This window comes from Pecten maximus, chromosome 12 (assembly GCF_902652985.1).
Source record: "Pecten maximus chromosome 12, xPecMax1.1, whole genome shotgun sequence".
Taxonomy (NCBI): domain Eukaryota; kingdom Metazoa; phylum Mollusca; class Bivalvia; order Pectinida; family Pectinidae; genus Pecten; species Pecten maximus.
The window spans coordinates 33,839,533-33,860,626 of NC_047026.1; the positions used below are offsets into that span (position 1 = coordinate 33,839,533).

Here is a 21,094-nt window from a genome sequence, read left to right on the forward strand (position 1 = left end):
TACATCGTAGTTCTAATTGTCCAAGTCGACCATACCTAATTCCTGGAAGATGACTGTTGGTAGCGATATCTACATTGCTTGAGGTTTGTCTTAATCCTTTGACTTTTGGATGCAAAGGCTGGCTGGTTTCCAAATGCATGTAGTATCCTACAGTAAATAGTATATGATACTGGCTACGTGGGCACATACCCCTGGGTGCTCTGTCCGGTAGGACACTGGCAGTAATAATCCTTTATGGGATTAATGTCGTCGGAGCTGACATGCTGGATCAAAGCATTGTACTTTACCCTCCTCTTATGCCTCGAGTGGATCTGACATCGTTCAATGTCCCACGAGTGCCGATAGATCAAGATCTCATAGTCCCTATCATCACCGAGGTGCTCACCGATGTAGCCAGCTGCCAGTGATGTTTGGTATGTACTACAGGAGATTGTCCGAAAGTATTCCATGTCTAATTTCAGAAAGTCACAATTATCCGCATTTGCATCTAGTTTGACAAATAGTTACTTGGCCTTTCTAGTACGATCTGGCTCATTTTTCACACGCTGAGCTAAGGTGTGAACACTGAGGCGCTTTAACTTTGTCAGCCATTCCTTTCCGTCTCGCTCTGGTGTTCATACATTTATGGGTCCTCCGATTCCATTCAGAGATGTTGTTACTAACCTAACGAGTGCCTCGATGACATCAATGAAATAGATAAAGACCAGTTGTGTTTTAAAAATTTGAAAAATAGCCATTGTTTGAAGCGTCCGTGATATGACTCCCCTACCCATCTAGATTTACAGTTGTGTTAGCTTGCAGGTCGCCATGTTGAGTCTGCCCAGGGTTTTGATAAGACTCCATCTTTACTGTCAAACCATGTGATTTATAATCTGGTAAACCATCCCTATACCCTCGATTAATACTGACATTGTTATTTTTCTCCAGCCAGGAGAGACTATCCATGATGGCTTTTGTAATCTTCACATCATTATCGCTTCCAGGAAAGGGTCCTACTGTGTCAAGAAGGTAACCATCAGGCAGTGCCATGCTCATGAACTTCAAATACTTCCGATTCCTCTGGCCATAGTAGGAGATTCTAAGCAGCTTTTTGATCTGAACTCTTAGGAATATCGATATATGGACCGTCAAGTATGACAATCGCTCGCTTGCCAAGTTTGCTTCGGAGAACATTGTGATGTGAATGTTTTCTTTGCAAGATGTTCACGCCCAAAGAACAACGAAACTATAGCTAAGTGTAATGCATTTACTGTGGAATGAAATATCTTCGAAACTGACATGTTTAAAAGAGTTGAGCACTGTTTACATGATATGTCCGTCTTTTCTTTTACCCAGAACAACAGTAGTGCATCCTCGTGGTTCCAAGTATAAAAACCAGTGTCAGTAGAGGACGAACAGTGTGAAATAATTTCTAGAAACTGTGTTCTTGCCAAACCTGTCCAGGCTTTATAATCTGCATCATCCAGAGAGGAGAAACGCAGACTATAGGAAGAGTACTACTTTCTTGTGTTTCTAGCAGATTTCTTGGTTTTAATGTCTCTTCTAAAGACAACTTTACAACACGCACCTACACACCTATTTCTCATTGCGATAACGGTACTGTATTAGGTGTTTAAAGACTCCGTCAAACACGTTTTATAAATAGGGTAGAAGCGCTTTAATAATATAATATTTCCAATCATGGACAGAGAAGGTACATTTCATTATGAATAAAAGGTAAAAAGTAATGGCAAAAGAACAATGAGATTGGCGTATATGGGATATACATAAATGTATTGTTGTAAGATTTGTTTCATCACTATCGGTCATGTAATACAGCGTATCTAATGTCCTTATTATAATTAACAGCGATGGTCAAGAAATAATCGTGAAAAACTCAAAATGGAACATACACATCTAAGGAGAAAGGGGAACCTACAGGTGAAATTTGAGAAAGTTCCATGAAGAACCTTTTTGAGAAATAGCGATAACCAACTGTCAAATTATAAATAAACTGCTGTGCCATCTTGTTTTCCAACCAGTCTCATTATGGAACATGCACATATAGGGACCATGAGGAACCTAAATATGAAAATTGCTGTCTGAGAAATAGCGATAATAATCATTGTTAAAGGCTAGACGTCCGCATGCCAAACGAAGAGAGATCTGAATAACCCACTATCTGATGGCGTTGATCAGATGGTGGGCTATAAAAGTCACAATACTTTCCGAACTTATCTTTGATTATCGATGGAGGCAATCATGTTGCTCCGTCATTGCTATGGTTTTAAATATCAATGGCGTATCACATTTTGTAGTCATGCCATATAACGGCTAATTCTGAAAGCCGCCCATACCTCCGGAGACTTCGAGAACAAATACTGGTATATATATAAATATGAAACAACTATATTATAGTCATTGGTCACAGAACATAAAGCATAAGTTTACCAAAGACAAAGTTACCGTCCGATCTCAATGTAATGTTGTAACCAGATAGTATTCGTGGTCAAGACTCGGTTTAACCTTTTTTCTCTCCACGATCGTAAACAACTGAGTCATTTTATTGATGAATATTCCAATGCCAAGTAAACAACTTCATTCCGAAGTTATGTCATTGTACAAATGGAAAAGGACGTAAAAAATGTATCGACGCAGCACCTCTTCACATGTTGCCTTTCGTTTCCCATCTTTGCTTTTCTTGAAACCTGCAGTGAGATAGACAAAAAAACTACAAATCAAGTCGGGCAGTCACGTCATCGACGAAATCTATAAACATTGTACAATCATCATCGAAGAGGACAAACAAATACTCGAGTCAAAACAATTAAACTTTAGATCGAGATCGACGAACAAATACACGTGTAAAATCAAGGCTTATTGACGTCGGTTGATCGTTAAAACAATATATTAGATCTAGATCTATTGAGCTATTAAAACCAACACGGTCCAGCATTGCAGCTATCAACAAGGTTAACAATGGAAAGACATCTAAATATACACATCATAACGTCGGTCATTGTAAAGACACCATTAAAATCATCATTACCACCAGGTGGAACAATATATTCCGTCACATGCCAATAAGAAATACAACATGGTGTCAATTGAATACAAATATTGAAATGCAAGATGAATTGTTTAATCAAAATGCCGTTCAGTGAAACAAGAACTATATGCATTGTTTCAAAGAGATCGATAGAAAAAATGGTTTCTGTTGAAATAGAAAGCAGTTGAATGATTAAATATGTTGTATAGCCATCAAATAGGTCCACAAACATTTTAAACCCATCGTGAGGTCGACAAACATTGTAAAGCCATCAAAGAGGTCGACAAACATTGCAAATCCATCAAAGAGGTCGACAAACATTGTAAAGCCATCAAAGAGGTCGACAAACATTGTAAAGCCATCAAAGAGGTCGACAAACATTGTAAAGCCATCAAAGAGGTCGACAAACATTGTAAATCCATCGGGAGGTCGACAAACATTGTAAATCCATCGTGAGGTCGACAAACATTGTAAAGCCATCAAAGAGGTCGACAAACATTGTAAAGCCATCGGGAGGTCGACAAACAATGTAAGGTCATCAAAGAGGTCGACAAACAATGTAAGGCCATCAAAGAGGTCGACAAACAATGTAAGGTCATCAAAGGGTCAACAAACAATGTAAATCCATCAAAGAGGTCAACAAACAATGTAAGGTCATCAAAGGGGTCAACAAACAATGTAAGGTCATCAAAGAGGTCGACAAACAATGTAAGGTCATCAAAGGGGTCAACAAACAATGTAAGGTCATCAAAGGGGTTAACAAACAATGTAAGGTCATCAAAGGGGTCAACAAACAATGTAAATCCATCAAAGAGGTCGACAAACATTGTAAGGTCATCAAAGAGGTCGACAAACATTGTAAATCCATCAAAGAGGTCGACAAACAATGTAAATCCATCAAAGAGGTCAACAAACAGTGTAAGGCCATCAAAGAGGTCGACAAACATTGTAAATCCATCAAAGAGGTCAACAAACAGTGTAAGGCCATCAAAGAGATCGACAAACATTGTAAATCCATCAAAGAGGTCGACAAACATTGTAAATCCATCAAAGAGGTCGACAAACAATGTAAGGTCATCAAAGAGGTCGACAAACAACGTAAATCAATCAAAGAGGTCAACAAACAATGTAAGGTCATCAAAGAGGTCGACAAACATTGTAAATCCATCAGAGAGGTCAACAAACATTGTAAATCCATCAAAGAGGTCGACAAACAACGTAAAGCCATCAAAGAGGTCGACAAACAACGTAAATCCATCAAAGAGGTCAACAAACATTGTAAGGTCATCAAAGAGGTCGACAAACAATGTAATGCCATCAAAGAGGTCAACAAACAATGTAAGGTCATCAAAGGGGTCAACAAAAAATGTAGGGTCATCAAAGGGGTCAACAAACAATGTAAGGTCATCAAAGAGGTCGACAAACAATGTAAGGCCATCAAAGAGGTTAACAAACAATGTAAGGTCATCAAAGAGGTCGACAAACAATGTAAATCCATCCAAGAGGTCGGCAAACAATGTAAGGTCATCAAAGAGGTAGACAAACATTGTAAGGCCATCAAAGAGGTCGACAAACAATGTAAGGTCATCAAAGAGGTCGACAAACAATGTAAGGTCATCAAAGAGGTCGACAAACAATGTAAGGTCATCAAAGAGGTCGACAAACAATGTAAGGCCATCAAAGAGGTCGACAAACAATGTAAGGTCATCAAAGAGGTCAACAAACAATGTAAGGTCATCAAAGAGGTCAACAAACAATGTAAGTTCATCAAAGAGGTCAACAAACATTCAAATCCATCAAAGAGGTCGATAAACAATGTAAAGCCACCCAAGCGGTTGACAAACATTCTAAAACTTTCAAAAAGTTCAACAAACATCATAGCGCCCATGATTATAAAGGCACCAAACAGGTTGACAAAATGTTCATTTACACCATTACAAGAGTGTCCGTCCGTGGTTCTATACTAAAATATAGGCAGTATTACACGTTATGTTCAAAACATATTTAGAAGACTTCCATCTCCTTTTCCCATACTTACCCCCAATGAAGACTTTTCTTCTTTTTTGACTGTTTGAATTCTTCTTGTTCCTTAAATATATATGATACAATGAATAATACATTCACAATCCCAACAAAATCGTAGCTGTTGACCGTTGTCATTATTAAAAATGGCGCCTTCAATGTATCGATGATAGAGAAAAAATTACCAACACATGGAGCTACGGAAGATTCAGTATTTCTAAAGACAGTTTATTTACTTACCTTTCTTTTTTCAACAAATCTGTGAGCGTCAAAGGCTTTGGCCACTTTCGTTCCAAACTGCAAAATGACAACACAGGGAGACGTAATTAACGGTTAGGAAAATATTGGACACGTTGGTATAACTATCGGCACGAAAGCGAAAGGTCGTTTGTTGGATCATACATGTACATTGTATGAGGTCGAGTATCTTGGGGCACCAATTGAAAAGAATATTAACTTCGAATAATTGTAACTAATCACTTACGGAAGTTGAATGTTTACGTGGATATTAAAGTAGTATGGTACATGTATCTGGTAGTGAAGTGTATGCCAACAATATGAATTTTAATATCTTCAGACACGTGTTATCGCATCAAGTCCAGTAAAAGTTATAAGATTAAATTTGTACTGTGTACGACCACAGAACTCAGCACTAATTCCCAGCCCACGGTTCATTTATAAGTATTATAGTATTAAGGGTACTGTAGAGAAAACCGGACAAGACTTTTTTCAAATTGTAACTTTGACATAATACGGGCCGTGAATCCCACTTTATTATACATCAACACAAAGAGAAATGTCTTTCCCGCGAGTGTTCATACAAAGTAATTGGCAAGCTTTTTGTATTTGTATTATATCGCCTAGCTTAAGGTTCGCTGTATGCTGTATCATTACTGGATGTCGGGAGAGGGCGTTTCAAAAGTTCTCCGAAACTTGTCCGATCCCTCTGTTTCTTGATAGAAAACATATGTTTACGCTAAGACACAAGTAGTGGTGGAAAGCACAGAGGACAGAAATTAAAGGAAACGAAGACAGAAAAAAAGGAAACGACAACACTACAAACGTCGACAAGGGGGCAGCAGACTTATAATGGTCTCTCTCTAATGGCTCTCAAAGTAGGGGTAAGAAAAAACCTGACTCTACTAGGGCGAAGGTGATGTTTAGCACTCATATCTTAAGAAGATTAAAAACTCATGTTTAAGTTATCAAATGGTTCGTTCATGTGTATTTTATGACAATAATTATAGAACAATCACATAAACCTTGTCACATAACTTATTTTCAGCTGCTTTTTTTCATTTTATGATAGTCACCAAGGAATGATTTTATTTAGTGAAGCACTTTGGTGTATTAGGACTTCGCCGATGACTTGTTGCTTTGGACCTCGCACTGGAAATATGTCTAGATATTACTATGATAGACCAAATACATTTAAATTTCATACATTATTCAATTACGTAACTCAAAATTTCATTGACTAAATTTATTATTGATATAAATGAAATAATTCACAATACTGATGTCCATCCTGTTTTACTATGTATCATTTTGATCCATTTGTTAATGTTCATATTTTCTGCAGTATACTGTTTATGAGAATAAATAATTTTAACCTGCAACTGCCACCGCATTGTCGGGATACACCCACCGTATATATTTTTGCTGTATACGGCAGTGACGGAAAAACAGCTGTATTTTGGAATCTTAGCACGTGCGTCAATTCGACTGACCTACTTCAGAGTGAAGAACGTTTAAAAGGCGAACATATTTCTGTCATTTTTGACACCGTTTCACTTCAAAATGATTATTTTTGATGATTATTTTTTTATTGTTGCAGGATAAATAGAAAACATGGTCAGTATCTTAAAATATAAGCTGTGTTTTTGGCTCGGGACAGAAAGACAAAAGTGGCTCGCCAAGGCTCGCCACTTTTGTCTTTCTTTACCCTCGCCAAAATACAGCTTATATTTTAAGACACTGATCATGTATTCTCTATGTCATTGTCGTTGACAATTTATAAGTGTCTATAGATGAGTCTCTTGTTTCGTGTTGACACACGGTCTTGGAATCTCTATTGTGATCAAATTGCTCAGGCTAAGAAAAACATCCATCTATATGCGTAATAAAGTAATTATACGGATGGTACAAAAAGACGGGGATTATATTATACGATTAACATTCCACATCATCTCTTAATCTAAAGCAGTTTTGGGTCGAAAAGCAAATTGAATGCACTGTTAAGTTAATGCGTTTTAAAGCTTTAAAGAAATTTATTAAAAATAGACTTACATGCTACCTTTTATCTTAGTTTGTATTCTTTAGCTAACAAAACACATCGAGAATTTTGTGTTGACGCAGTCTCGCTGCAGTGCTGGCATATTTCTGTACTCGACCACCGAACCGGTTCAACCAAGAAAATTGAAGCACGCCACAAAAAAAGCGTTTGATCAACATCGACGATGGAAATCCCCTAAACTATTTATAGAACACGTACACTGTCGGTGTGCTATTTGATACTGGAGTAACATTACTGACGTGCTCACATGTACACTCAACAGGCTGTAAACATCAACAAGTACAGACTGCGTTAACATTAATACATGTGCACATCACACAATGTAAGAAGGATGTAAAGCTTACAAGGAAGTGGAAGTTAATCCTCACTACAGTACTGACTCAGGTTGGTATTTTTCTGTCAGGAATTGTTCATCCGTCGTCCAAGGGACGTTATGGACAATATAATGTATTGTATGTACAATTGTACGTCCCTAGTAATAATTTACAATGTAAGTCCATGTACATGTAATTATGTATAAAATATATATAAATTATATATTATATATAAAGTTCATCCCTGGTAAAAGTACGTCCCTTGTAATTATGTACAATATATGTAGATTTTATACGTCCTTGGTAATAATACATAGTGCACGTGTATGTCCATGGTAATTATGCACAATGTAATTATAATAAGTACGTCCCTGGTAATAATGTACAATACGTGTATATGAATGTCCCTGGTAATTGTGTACAATGTATGTATGTCCCTGGTAATTATGTACAATGTATGTACGTCCCTGGTAAGTATGTACAATGTATGTACGTTCCTGGTAATAATATATGTACACTGTATGTACATCTATCATCCCTGGTAATTATGAACAATGTATAATTGTATGTTCATGGTAATTACATTTATGTACAATGTATGACATTGTATATGTATATTTTTATTTGACCTGGAAGGATTTGAAGTGATTTTTAAAATTTTTATACCTCTCAATTTGTAACCTGATTTTCAACTGAGTTTGAATTACAACAAGAGATCCCAGAGGGATCTTGGCGCCCACCATTGAATGATCTTCATAAGTTCCATGTCAGATCGATCTTTTCTCTACTTTTCCCTTCATTTTACTAATCTGTGCAAATTGAGACATCCCTCCAGTACTTTTCAAACAAGGGAATCCTAGCTATATAAGAAATTTGAGATTTAACGATAATGGCTGTTTGTTTGCCAGGTTGTTTTCAGGACAGACTGGTCCAAAAATGCAATACAAGGGACAAGGGGGAACCTACTTATGAAATTTGAGCAAGATCCATTCAGTACTTTGAGAAATAGAGATAACAAACTTCAATTGTCAAAATCCAAGATGGCGGTCTGTCGGCCATATTGTTTTCCAATTGGTCTCAAAATGCAATAAGCATAAGGAGGCACCAAGGGGAACTTCCATATGAAATTTGAGAAAGATCCCTTCAGTACTTTCTCAGAAATAGCGATAACAAACTTCCAATTGTCAAAATCCAAGATGGCTGCCTGTCGGCCATGTTGTTCTCAGATTGGTCTCAAAACGCAATATGCATAACTAGGCACCAAGGGAAACTTACATATGAAATTTCAGAAAGATCCATTCAGTACTTTCTCAGAAATAGTGATAACAAACTTCAATTGTCAAAATCCAAGATGGCTGCCTGTCGGCCATGTTGTTTTCTGATTGGTCTCAAAACGCAATATGCATAACTAGGCACCAAGGGAAACCTACATATGAAATTTCAGAAAGATCCATTCAGTACTTTCTCAGAAATAGTGATAACAAACTTCAATTGTCAAAATCCAAGATGGCTGCCTGTCGGCCATGTTGTTTTCCGATTGGTCTCAAATCGCAATATGCATAACTAGGCACCAAGGGGAACCTACATAAGAAATTTGAGAAAGATCCCTTCAGTACTTTCTCAGAAATAGCGATAACAAACTTCAATTGTCAAAATCCAAGATGGCTGCCTGTCGGCCATGTTGTTTTCCGATTGGTCTCAAAACGCAATATGCATAACTAGGCACCAAGGGGAACCTACAAATGAAATTTGAAAAAGATCCCTTCAGTGCTTTCTGAGAAATAGCGATAACAAGAATTGTTTACGGACGGAGGGACGGACGGACGGACGGACCACGGACCACGGACGCAGGGCGATTTGAATAGCCCACCATCTGATGATGATGGTGGGCTAAAAATTGGAGTGCAATGGATCAGAAATTTTCATTGTTACAAAGTAGTCTTTTTTAAAATCTATAATATGCAGCCATAATCTAAAATATATTGTTATTTTTACCTGAAAGTATTTTAGAATAGTTTTTAAAAATAGACAATTTACAGTACCTAATTGGATGTGAGTAAAAGAAAGTCAGAAAATGGAAATCTGGGTAAATTAAAAATAATGGGCATTGGGAAGTTTCTTTATTTAAGAAAAATTAAATGCAAAATAGTGAAATACTAATAATAACTTATCATATAATTAATCTGACTGTTTTCCTTTGATGTTAATGTTTTAATTACTGTAATTTAATCATTCTTAGTTTTATGGCTCTAGAATTTTTTTCCATATACCTGAACATGTACCATAAAAATGTTGTGGCATTTCGTTCATTTTGACAATATTATTTAAATGTATTTTTTAAGTCAACCCCATATCTCAAAGGATATGAGTAAACTATTAAGGAGTAATTAATGCAAACTAAACTTCAAATTTTTCCTTATTTTTCTATACACCCCAAAAGGTTGGTTCAGATGCATGAATATTGTGATCTGTGTGACTTCGAAATTCCCATTGTGAAAAGTATCAGAAAACGTTTTCACTATCTAATTCTACAAATGAGCAATAAATTACTTCAAAAATATACAGAAACACATAGATGAATTAATAGAATTTCTGTCAATATTCCTTGTAACAAAGACATATATACCTGATATACAAGTCTCTGTCTCTGCTTGTAAGTGTCATTTATATACATAAAATCTTGTACTAGTGTTTTAGGCTACTGTCTAGATCTAATATAATGATTTAACACAATTCAAGTTTATATACATGTACATGTATTACCCCATTCTTTTAATCAACTAACACTCACAGTTATGTCAGTTATTTCTACAATAGAAGATTATTTCCTTACACCTGCTGGGAAGATGATTGACATGTCTGAGTAACTTTACCTGGGGGCTATACCTGTGTATTTGTTCTCAAGGTAGGGTATACCCCAGTGCACACCTGTGTCAGCAGGAACTTTTCTTTAAACTTAAATTTGTCATCAGAAATATACTCCTTAAGTCTTATTTAAGAAAATCAACTAGCTATAGGCTGTACATGTTTAATTCATCACTTCACCAAGCATAAATTGTGTTGTACATTTGTATATATAAGTTCATGACATATATAAAGTCTAAAATGAAGATAAATGGATAAGATAGAAATTTAAAAAAAAAAAAGAAAAAAAAAAAGAAGAGAAATTATTAAGAAATAAATATGTACAGTTGTATATACATGTATATATACATGTATACAGTACATATATATAAACTTTTACCATATACAATGTATATATACATGTATGTATACAGTACATGTACAGTATATAAACTTCTAACCATTGGACAATATACTGTATGGTACACAACATAATTTAAATTGGATCATTTATTCATGAACTCTTTGATGATGAAGTGCAAAATAAATTGAAGAAAAAAATGCATAAATTTATTAACCAGATCTTTTATCTATATCATATCTCTATCATATCTATTTATGAAAATGTTGTCCACTTAATAAAATTACAAACTGTCCAAATTTTAGGGTCTAACATTTGATTTCTTCACTAAATAAATGATGTTACATTCACATATTGATAGTAATCTTTTCCGAGATATACTTTGTATTGCATAGCGATTATATAATTAGCTATTCAAAATTTGCAATTTGACACTGTGACCAGAAGATTTTTCTGCTTCAAATTTAATTATAAATATATATATACCGGTATTACTAATTTTAGTCTAAATGCTGTTTGAAATTTTAAGGTCACCTGAGTTCCCAAATTATTATCCCAGAAAAAGTTGATCAGATGTTGCTACCACAAATTATAATTTAAATAGTGTATATGAAACAGTTTGAGGGATGTATGTCTTATACTGCAGTCTACATGTATACTAAAGGCAGTAAAATATACTGCTGCAGGTACATATGTTTTTCAGGCTATATAAAAACTGTTGTCAGTTTTCCTGGAAAAACTATAAAGTCATGGATCACTCCTTAATGAATCGTCAGAAAAATTATTGGAAAGAACCTAAATAGACTAATTCCTAAAGGATCACTCTATTTAGGTATGTTCATCATTGGGGACCTACAGTTGATTGCACGACATGTACACTACATAGCATAGCAACCAACTGTGGGTCTCTGACAATGAGGCTTTTTAGGACAAACTTATTCCAATTGCAACAGTACGATAAAAATCTTTGTAATGTCAGAAAGCAAATTAAAACATGGGAAAAAATAAACAAAACTAATTGGTTTTTTTTACTCATATTGATCATTGATTCATGACAATATTCATAAAAAATTGGCATGTCCAGTACATTTTTGTACAGTGTCTTTGAAATTTGATACAGTAATTGTTTAGAAATTGTTTGAATTATTGATAAATATTTTACAATTTAGTTAACAAATTTAAGTTTCCAGTCATTAGCTACACAATAGAGAATAATGCATTAAACACAATGGAACATGTCACATTTTAGGGTATTTTATATTTAAATAATTGTCAAGAAAAGACAATGTTCAATAGGTACATGTACATACTGGCAGTGTATATATAGTAAAAGTGACTATAATCTGACATTTCCTCAACTAAATTAACATATTATATAAATATTATGTGTGAACATTCTTTCTATGTACCCACATGTGTATATGCTGTTTTTATAGTATAAATAACAATATCATTACTAGTGGGAAGGAATATAGTCTCATTCCCTTTGCAGACTAAAAATGAGTTACCTCCCTTGAAACTCTTTTCCATTTATATCGGGCCTAACAGTGATTGCAATAATCCTACAGTAATGGTCATGTTAAACATGAAATGAGAATATTGGGGAGAATAATGTTTGTGCTAGGATTAATTTTTGTGTATTTGTGTATATTTGAATGTATTTGAATGTATTTAAATGAACCCCTGAGGGTCACCATACATGTGTACTAGCTCAGGTTTAGTGAAAATTTCCCTTTAGCCAGGGCATTTTCACTGTGTTTATTTAAATTTTCTTTTATTTAAAGGATGTTCTTTCAATATATTGCAAAAATTAAGCCAATCGTGATTTTTACTTTTATCTTTTAGAACCATGGATTTACTGTCAATCCTGCAAAGCAACTTGAGTCCAACCAAGAAATTGGAATCTGCCATCCTTCAAAACAATGTGGCCTTGTTAGAGAAAACCTTACAAACTGGGATTGATGTAAACAGTAGGTTACAGTTACAGGGAGGGAACACAGCGCTCCATATAGCATCTCGACAGGGTTATCGTCATTGTGTTGCCAAACTCCTGGAATATCATGCCGACCCAGACAGGAAGAATGATTTCAACATTAACTCCATAACTGTAGCTTTCCAACAGAAAAACTCCCAGTGTCTGTGGCTACTTCTGCAGAAAAGTCGTGAATGGATGAATCTCGGTTCATTTTGGTTAGAAGATGATGTAGCAGGATTGTTGTGGAACACTACGGACAGCTCCATGGATACTCTAGTTTCTGTACTCATTAAAGCAACACCAGATTTATCACAAACTCGGAGTAATTTAAAACAAAACCTATTTTACAGGTGTAAAGATACAAACTTAGAAAAGTCTCTGAAAATTTGGAGAATGACCGAAGACATGGACAGTGAATCATTTGTTACAAATAAAAAATCTGCTTTCAATCAAAATGAAGACTGGCAAAAGCAGTTTGTTGAATGGATGAATCAATATAACAAAACTCCCAAATCTTTATCTCATTATGCGAGGCTGGTGATTCGGAAAAGCTTCCATGCTAACTGTAATGTGTGTTATGGAGCAAGTCAGCTTCCTATTCCGACCTCACTCAAACAGGATGTAATGATGACCTGTGATTAGTCATCATGGCGGTTTTCAAACTGCACCAACAGTATCTCACCATCTGTGATTACACCATGTCTATCTATTTACCTTGAAAACAAGGGTGTAATTACCATATATACATTACGAGTCCCACGTAATGTTGTCCTTGTTACACATGGTTGGAAAAAACAGTCTATTCACTATATCATGGATTAAACAAGAGACAGGCAATGGAAAATGTATAACATAACTCCTCTAGTTGAGCAACTGTAACAGTACTTTGTATTTTCTAAAACAAAAATACAAAAAGGACCAGTCAATCCAGATTTCTATAATTATGATATTAAGGAAATAATCTGCAGACTGTATCTAAAATTCACCAGTAGTTCTGTCCTATACTGAATAAGTTTGTATGTTAATTGTTATAAAATAACATATCAAACATATAAGTATAAATCTTGAATCCCTAGGGTGGTCCAGATACGGGGAGTTCTATAATCAATATAAGGGATCTGTGATATCTTTAACAATGAGATCTTACTTGCTGTTCCAATTCACTAAATAGTTTACTTCTTTACCTCATAGAAAAGACCCATGCCTACTTTGGTATGAAAAAGAGGATTGAACTTATAGGACTTTACCACATCTTACTATCATATGATAAATTTTGTGATCCAGGTAAGAATATTGCTACAGTATATATATATTATGTCAACATTATAGTGCAATATAAAAATTATAAAACATTTTAAGTTAAAAATTGCATATAAATGAATATCCTTTGTTCAATACACTACATGTACATTTCAATAAGAGATAGTATGTATCGTATAATAAAGTAATCTGTAAGTATTGTTTGAGGTTTTTAGTTTTGTTTATATATCTATTTAAATCCTTAAAAAAGGGAATTGATTAAGCCTAACAAATAATTAGATATACATTTATATAAAAAGAAAATAAATACTTTGAGAAATAGATAAGATGATTTGCAAATCGTAAGTAAGACCAAGACTGTAATATTAAATATGAAACCATGTACAGTACATAGGAATCATTGTTTGAATAAGTATTAATTTGCTTGAATTTCCATTCAGACTTTAAAATAATCAACTGATCATTAAAAATAAAAGACAAAATCACTTTTTCATATCACTTACCATGGCATCTAGATCTGCATTTAAAAATATCCAATTCAATATCCTGTTATACAAATTAAACTTAGGGTACTTTATGATGAAAATTACTGCACAAAAATAATGTTATGTTGGGAAACTGTTGTCAAGCTATATCTCCCACTTTGAACAATTCGATGGTGGGAGATCTACCACTTGGGCATTTCTAGAGGACGGAAACCCTAAAATACGTAGCCGAGTGTTCGACCTCACCAAACTGAACAGAATAATGGCACCATATTGCTGGTTATATGATGACTGGAATCACACTTCAACACAACATTTTTTACATCTTTCTGTATCTGTTTTTTTTATGAAGAGCTGTGTATTAGGTAAAAGTCTTCTGAAAGTTGAGATTATTATGGCCACAAATCACAGTTTTCTATCATAATAAAAGTTGTACAACTGTATCTACAGGTAGTTTAGCATGAAAAATTGCCACAAAAATATATTACCCCTGTTTGGCAGGTTGGGACAGGTGGGAGAAATGCAAAAGACATATCGGAACAAATTTTTTCACTTCCATATGCACATCAACTTTGACGGTAAAAGCACCAATGTGTATACTGGAAGTATTAAGTAAATAGTAGTGATAACCTTGACCTTTGAACCCTGACAGGTGAACTCATTCATATGGTATATACTTGATTTTTGAATGGTTTTCTTTGATAGTAAGTGAGAGTGATTTTGGCTCATTCATACATACCACAAAACATATATCCCCATTTCCCTCCCTCAATCCCCAATAACTTGAATAAACTGAGAGAGAGAGAGAGTGAGAGGAGGGGGGGGGGTTGATGCCAGACGGACAGACATTACTGATAATTTAAACACTCAAATCTAGTTTGGAACAAAAATCATGTTCTTACTTATTAACTCATCATATATTTGACAACACATACACATCTAGTTTGGGGCTGACATACTAGAAGCTTTTTACCAAATCATATTTTGATGAAAATATGTATTAACGAAAATGCACACAGCATTTCTGAATAAATATTGAAAAGTACTCGTTTGAGAAACATGCCTGTTGTTTGAACCCAAGGTAAAGTTCCCATATTAAGATTTTCCGGAAACGTGACTCCCAATATTCAGATATTTTGTTTATTACCTCTCGTGTAGACAGTTGATCACTGAGTTCCTCAGCCCTTGAGATTTCTCCTTGTTTAATGGCAGATGTAATCTGAACCTCTAGTCCTGACTCTGGTTTGTGACAGTCCTTATCTGGCCTACGAAGATGATCATCTGCAGTCAAGTATGGCTTGATTTTCTCCCAGGAATTATGTGTACCACTTGATGAACTCTGTCCTCTGAAAATACAAATAATTCTGTGTTTTTTCAACCTATATACATATGTATATTTGATAAATGATAGTTGATAACTAACCCAATTCCTGATGGAAAAAGGTAGAATGTTTTCACAATTTACGAACCAAATTCCCAATTTCATTTTTTCAAGATTTAAAGTCTGGTACTAAACTTGCTTTATAATAAAGACAATAATCTTAAAACAGTTTTTGCATTGAATTAATCTGCTGAAAATATGGTGCTTGGATTTTTTTTAGCATATTCCAACATTCACAACAAAATTATTTTTCCAATTTCTTGCTTAAGCTTTACATAGGAGCTATTTCCCGAATTAACAGAAAAAACACTGTAATGTTGATCAAATTTGATTATATTGTATGTTTCATGTCTAATTTATTCAACTTCAAGTTTAATTTGATATTCACTTATTCATAACTGATCGACTTATCAATATAATTATCTTGCTGTAAAAATGTATTTGCTTAAATTATCATATAAAAGAGAGTTGGAAAAGTTTTTAATACTCTTGTGTGGTTGTATCGCTAGAAGCAGGAGTCTTCCTCTTCCTGTTCCCTCGTTCAGTGTCATCACGTACAGGTGGTCCAAACTTGACATCATGCTGTCTAAGAATGTCTCTGTCTTCTGGAAGAGTTATCTCCTCCTGAACTACAATATGGCCAAGGAAATTATTAATCATACCAGTCTTAAGTATCAACAACATAATCCATTACTGCAAATACAAATATATGTATTGTACTAGACTTACATGTAGCACACTGTGCACTTATAAAAACACGAAACAGGTGCCCTTAATAAAACCATGTACACGGAAAAGTTTCCATTTGAAATCTTGGTGGAAAAATTACTTTTTTTTCTTCATTTACATACATTCATGTAGTAAAAACAATCCAGATTCTTTGGTTAAATGACTAAAGATTGTATTGGCAGATCAGTGAGGTAAGGAAATTTTTATTTGTTTCAAGTACAGTGTACCGGGGCAAATTATTTGTTATGGACTTATTTTTAAATGCTAAGATTTCTTAGAAAGCACTTAATGCTGTATATACTGATAAATGTCAATGGTGTTGGTGGTATTATGGTCTGGACGAGGACTACAAATATATCACTATCAATGAAACACAAAATGGACATTCAAAATAACAGTGGAAATTTTAGCTTTCTCACTAAAAACTAAGTAAGGACTAAGTTTCAAATTTCAACCATTGAATTAAACTCAATAACTTTTTTTTCTTTTTTATTCTGAGGATTTTTTCAGGTAGCTGCCTGGAAATTCAATCACTTTTAAAAATCTGAATAAATAATGTACAAATGTGTACAAGTACAATTTCAATATAACAAAAATATACTATCCCATTTTTACATATAGATTCACTTAGCCTGAATTTCAACTGGCCCTAGCTAGCTGACACCCACATTAGTGCAATAGGGCCCTACACCAAACATGATGTTAGGACCAGAGGAAAGTCAGGCTAAGATTTACTTAATTGATATTTCTTTATGACTTTAAAACTATTTGTCAATCTTAAAAAATCAAAATAATCTTAATACACATGTATAATACCTTTCTTTATCAATGATTTCTGCATATATTTGATTCTTTTTTCTGTAGATCTTCTGGTCATGTCATCAGTCTTCTTCTCCAAGACCTTGAATCTCTGTAAAGAAATAGAACACCGATATAGGACTAATTGCCTGTCTTCGGGTAAATAAATATACATGTTTTGTTTATCCATATGTGTAAGGCACAGTTCACGTCAGGTGGTATGGTCCCCAATCACTGCCACAGTTTTGAGGTCTAATCCCTTCCACTTGCTCAGTCTGTTGCATCTTGGTTGAAACATTGACTGACACCGGCTCAAAACCCGAGTGGTCACCTTTTTACTGACACCGCGCGACACGTTATGGAAGAGTGTTGGGGATTAATGGAACAAGGGACCTGACTCATGATTGACAGTTGCATTGCCTGATACTCTGGACTGTTTTACCTGTTGGAACCTGCGTTGTCGTAGAGTACGGTACATGTACTGTAGCTGGATTTAGACTTATATTTCAAGTATGATGTGTTTGCGTCCGAGATATATCATGTTGTAGATGTATGGTACATATACACTCCAAATTAAAAACAAATTCTAGCTAGATGGTAACACAAATGTTCGTAACAGGAAATGAAATATAGACACAGAGAAAACAAAACATTGCAACATTTTAACTACCAAGGGAGAAGCGAAGTTCAATACTACAAAAAACTGTTTGTATCTTGCACTGTATTTTGTGATAAATCAAAAATTTAAAGTAACTAAACAGTCTTGAGTAAAAGTTATAATCTAAATAAGAAGAAAAACAAATCATGACCTACTCTACTCACACTGAACATGTAGTGTAAGCGTTATTATTTTGCTGCCTTGATGTTTCATAGCAATATTGTGATTGGAGAGTGAGCGAGTAAATTCTGCTTCCGATTTAATGAGGCCATGCTGTTCTATCTACACTTTGAAGTAAGTCAGTAATGATTGATATAATTATCTCAAGAAAGACAGTTACGTACATGTGATCATTCTATCTCCTTTTAATTGATATTGGCAGGTCAAACAGTGTGGTCTCTGTTAAAAATCGCAATCTTCCTAAAAATAAACGTTCTGATTAAATAATGGCGAAATATCATATGACAACAACTTGTGACGTGTGTTGTACTGTATTAATGCATGATTTAGATTCCTATATATAATATACATCCGTGAAAGGTAACAGAACAGGTGAAGGTTTAAAGTCACAAACCACTCCGATCACAACCACTTCTCCAGCTGTGAGTCTTCACAAATTTTTCCTGCGATCTTAATCCCCTACACTTGCCAGGTCCCAGCCAGTGGAAGCTGGTGGCAACACCCGAGTTGAAACACGGGGCATACTTAACCAAGTTGGGAAAAACCACCAACTTGCGTATAACATGTAACCTTGGGTATTATATGCGAATAAGGTATAGTATTGTTACTAAAAATAGTCAAAAATTTAACCTTTTAAAAAAACATATTTGCCAAAGTTGCATTTATTCAGTCATGACACATCATATGCAAAAATAAAAATTATTTGCACAATAATTGGAAAGTACTGTACCAGAAATGGATACTTCCGGTAGTGTAACATCAAGTTTCTAGGTAGACTTTGTTTTGTTTTTGTTTTAGTTTAACGTCCTATTAACAGCCAGGGTCATTTAAGGACGTGCCAGGTTTTGGAGGTGGAGGAAAGCCGGAGAAAAACCACCGGCCTACGGTCAGTACCTGACAACTGCCCCACGTAGGTTTCGAACTCGCAACCCAGAGGTGGAGGGCTAGTAATAAAGTGTCGGGACACCTTAACCACTCAGCCACCACGGCCCCCTCTAGGTAGACAACGCTTCAGTAAACGTATTTTAGTAAAATGTTTTTACCTTGTGGTAAATTTAATCACCATTTACATTAAATAATTTATTTCAAAATTTACTGTTACATCAATTTTGTCTTTTTTTTGTAACAAATCCATACTCGAACTGGCGTATCATTGGCGTATAATACGCAAGTTGACTGTGTTTTCCCCAACCAGTCAACCCCAACACTCTAGTGACACTCGCAACCCTGTGAGTAAAATAGAATCATAATACCCGACACATATGGGCACTTACACAGATATGTAGTACATATCGAGGATAATTTTAACTCTGGTGTTAATTACCAGATACAAGTGCCTATGCCGAACGCATATTGTAAGTGTTATGTCACGCCTGGTTTTATTTCATCTGTACGAAATTCTAAGCAACACAAAACAGTATCGGAGAATCCCACGTTTTTATATATAGTAATATAATATACGCTAGGCTACAGTCTTCGTGTGACATGGCATCAGGTACTCCAACAATGTTAGAGGTTCATCACGGCGAGAAACTTTTGACAGGCGTCGCAGATTCGCCAATGTAATCAGGCGGACTAAGACCTCTTATACGTATAGGAGTAGGCATCAGGTTGTCAGGGCCAGAGAAAACTCGGGCTAACCTACAGTAAACCAGTTATTACATAATTACCTCCCATAACTTAGATGGTACATTCTTTGGGGCCTTTTCACTAGCGCTGACAGTTTCTGTGATAACTGGCTTGTCGGTATCTTCAGCATCTTTAGGTGGAGGGACCCTCTGGTACATTTTATTTTACTGTCGTCCGTCCGAGTCAGTAATTATATTGCTTCAAAATACTCTATATTTTTACTTACGAAACAAACACTGATGTGATGCCGTTAAAGGTTCATGATATCACGGTCTTCTGCAAGCTTCGTTTCCCTGCCATAGATAGGTCTGTTCGGTCTGTTCGTCTAGTTTTATCATATGTAGCTATACAGTGTAGGTCTCCCATTTTTTCATAGATTACGCTTTTACAACTTAAGATTGAACACCTCCATTACATTAATTGTATTTGAATTGGATTGTTATTGTTGTGATAAAGGTGAGGCAGAGGGGCATGTTTAGTCGTAGATATTTCTGGCCGTTTTCTTTGATATAGGCCTAAGACTTGACATGCCCCTGTGGCCAGTGGGTAAGAGTATGAAAGGCCGTTCATTTAATATTTAAGCACACTCTCAGGCCATAAGATATTCGGGCGTTGATTAAGTGGTTTGAGTTCGATCATAGATTCCTGACGCATAAGATAGGAAATACTATGTAAAACAAATGTATTGATGTATTACACGGAATTGTCCTATCTTATGCGTCAGGAACCTATGGTTCGACATTCCCACCAAAATATGACGTCACAGTCACCGGAAGGTGACACAATCTGTAAGAATCGTACTCAAACCATGTAATTTTACGTCATTTTTTCGAAATTCCCGTTTTGTTTGCGGTAAACTCATGTTGTAGACCTTGGAGCCATATGTATGTCAACAATATTCGAATGACGTAACGCGGACGTGTCCAGACACGCTATTTGATGCACAGATTTCTGCGATCTCTAATAGTCCAATGTGTTCCCCTCATTCATTCGAGATGATATAAGAAAACAGCAATGCATATACTTTGGTCTATCATGAAATTGAAAACATGGAACCGAGATATAGAGCTCTACCCATTTACACATACATGTAGTTTTTTTCCAACATTGATTATGAGACAAGCTACATCTACA

At 35.3% G+C, this 21,094-nt stretch overlaps 2 protein-coding genes across 2 annotated transcripts; one reads left to right on the forward strand and one right to left on the reverse strand.

Annotated features, from left to right (window-relative positions):
• Positions 1-1,232: 1,232 nt before the first annotated feature.
• LOC117339422 (protein FAM204A-like) lies at positions 1,233-20,145 on the reverse strand. The gene is made up of 7 exons (XM_033900994.1): positions 20,002-20,145; positions 17,512-17,605; positions 16,454-16,595; positions 15,733-15,931; positions 5,291-5,347; positions 5,067-5,116; positions 1,233-2,687 (listed from the first exon to the last, which is right to left on the reverse strand). Exons 1-7 carry the CDS (start codon positions 20,116-20,118, stop codon positions 2,645-2,647), a joined length of 702 nt encoding a protein of 233 aa, XP_033756885.1. The 5' UTR covers positions 20,119-20,145; the 3' UTR covers positions 1,233-2,644.
• LOC117339421 lies at positions 7,535-14,303 on the forward strand. Its single transcript, XM_033900993.1, has 2 exons — positions 7,535-7,730; positions 12,711-14,303. Exon 2 carries the CDS (start codon positions 12,715-12,717, stop codon positions 13,480-13,482), a length of 768 nt encoding a protein of 255 aa, XP_033756884.1. The 5' UTR covers positions 7,535-7,730; positions 12,711-12,714; the 3' UTR covers positions 13,483-14,303.
• Positions 20,146-21,094: the final 949 nt, after the last annotated feature.

Coding starts and splice junctions, on each gene's coding strand:
- LOC117339421 (XM_033900993.1), top strand. CDS start 12,715: ATGGATTTACTGTCAATCCTGCAAAGCAACTTGAGTCCAACCAAGAAA.
- LOC117339422 (XM_033900994.1), bottom strand. CDS start 20,118: ATGTACCAGAGGGTCCCTCCACCTAAAGATGCTGAAGATACCGACAAG. Junction 16,596..17,511: donor GAAATCATTGATAAAGAAAG/GTATTATACATG, acceptor GCCATATTGTAG/TTCAGGAGGAGATAACTCTT. Junction 5,348..15,732: donor ATCAACTGTCTACACGAGAG/GTAATAAACAAA, acceptor GTCATTTTGCAG/TTTGGAACGAAAGTGGCCAA.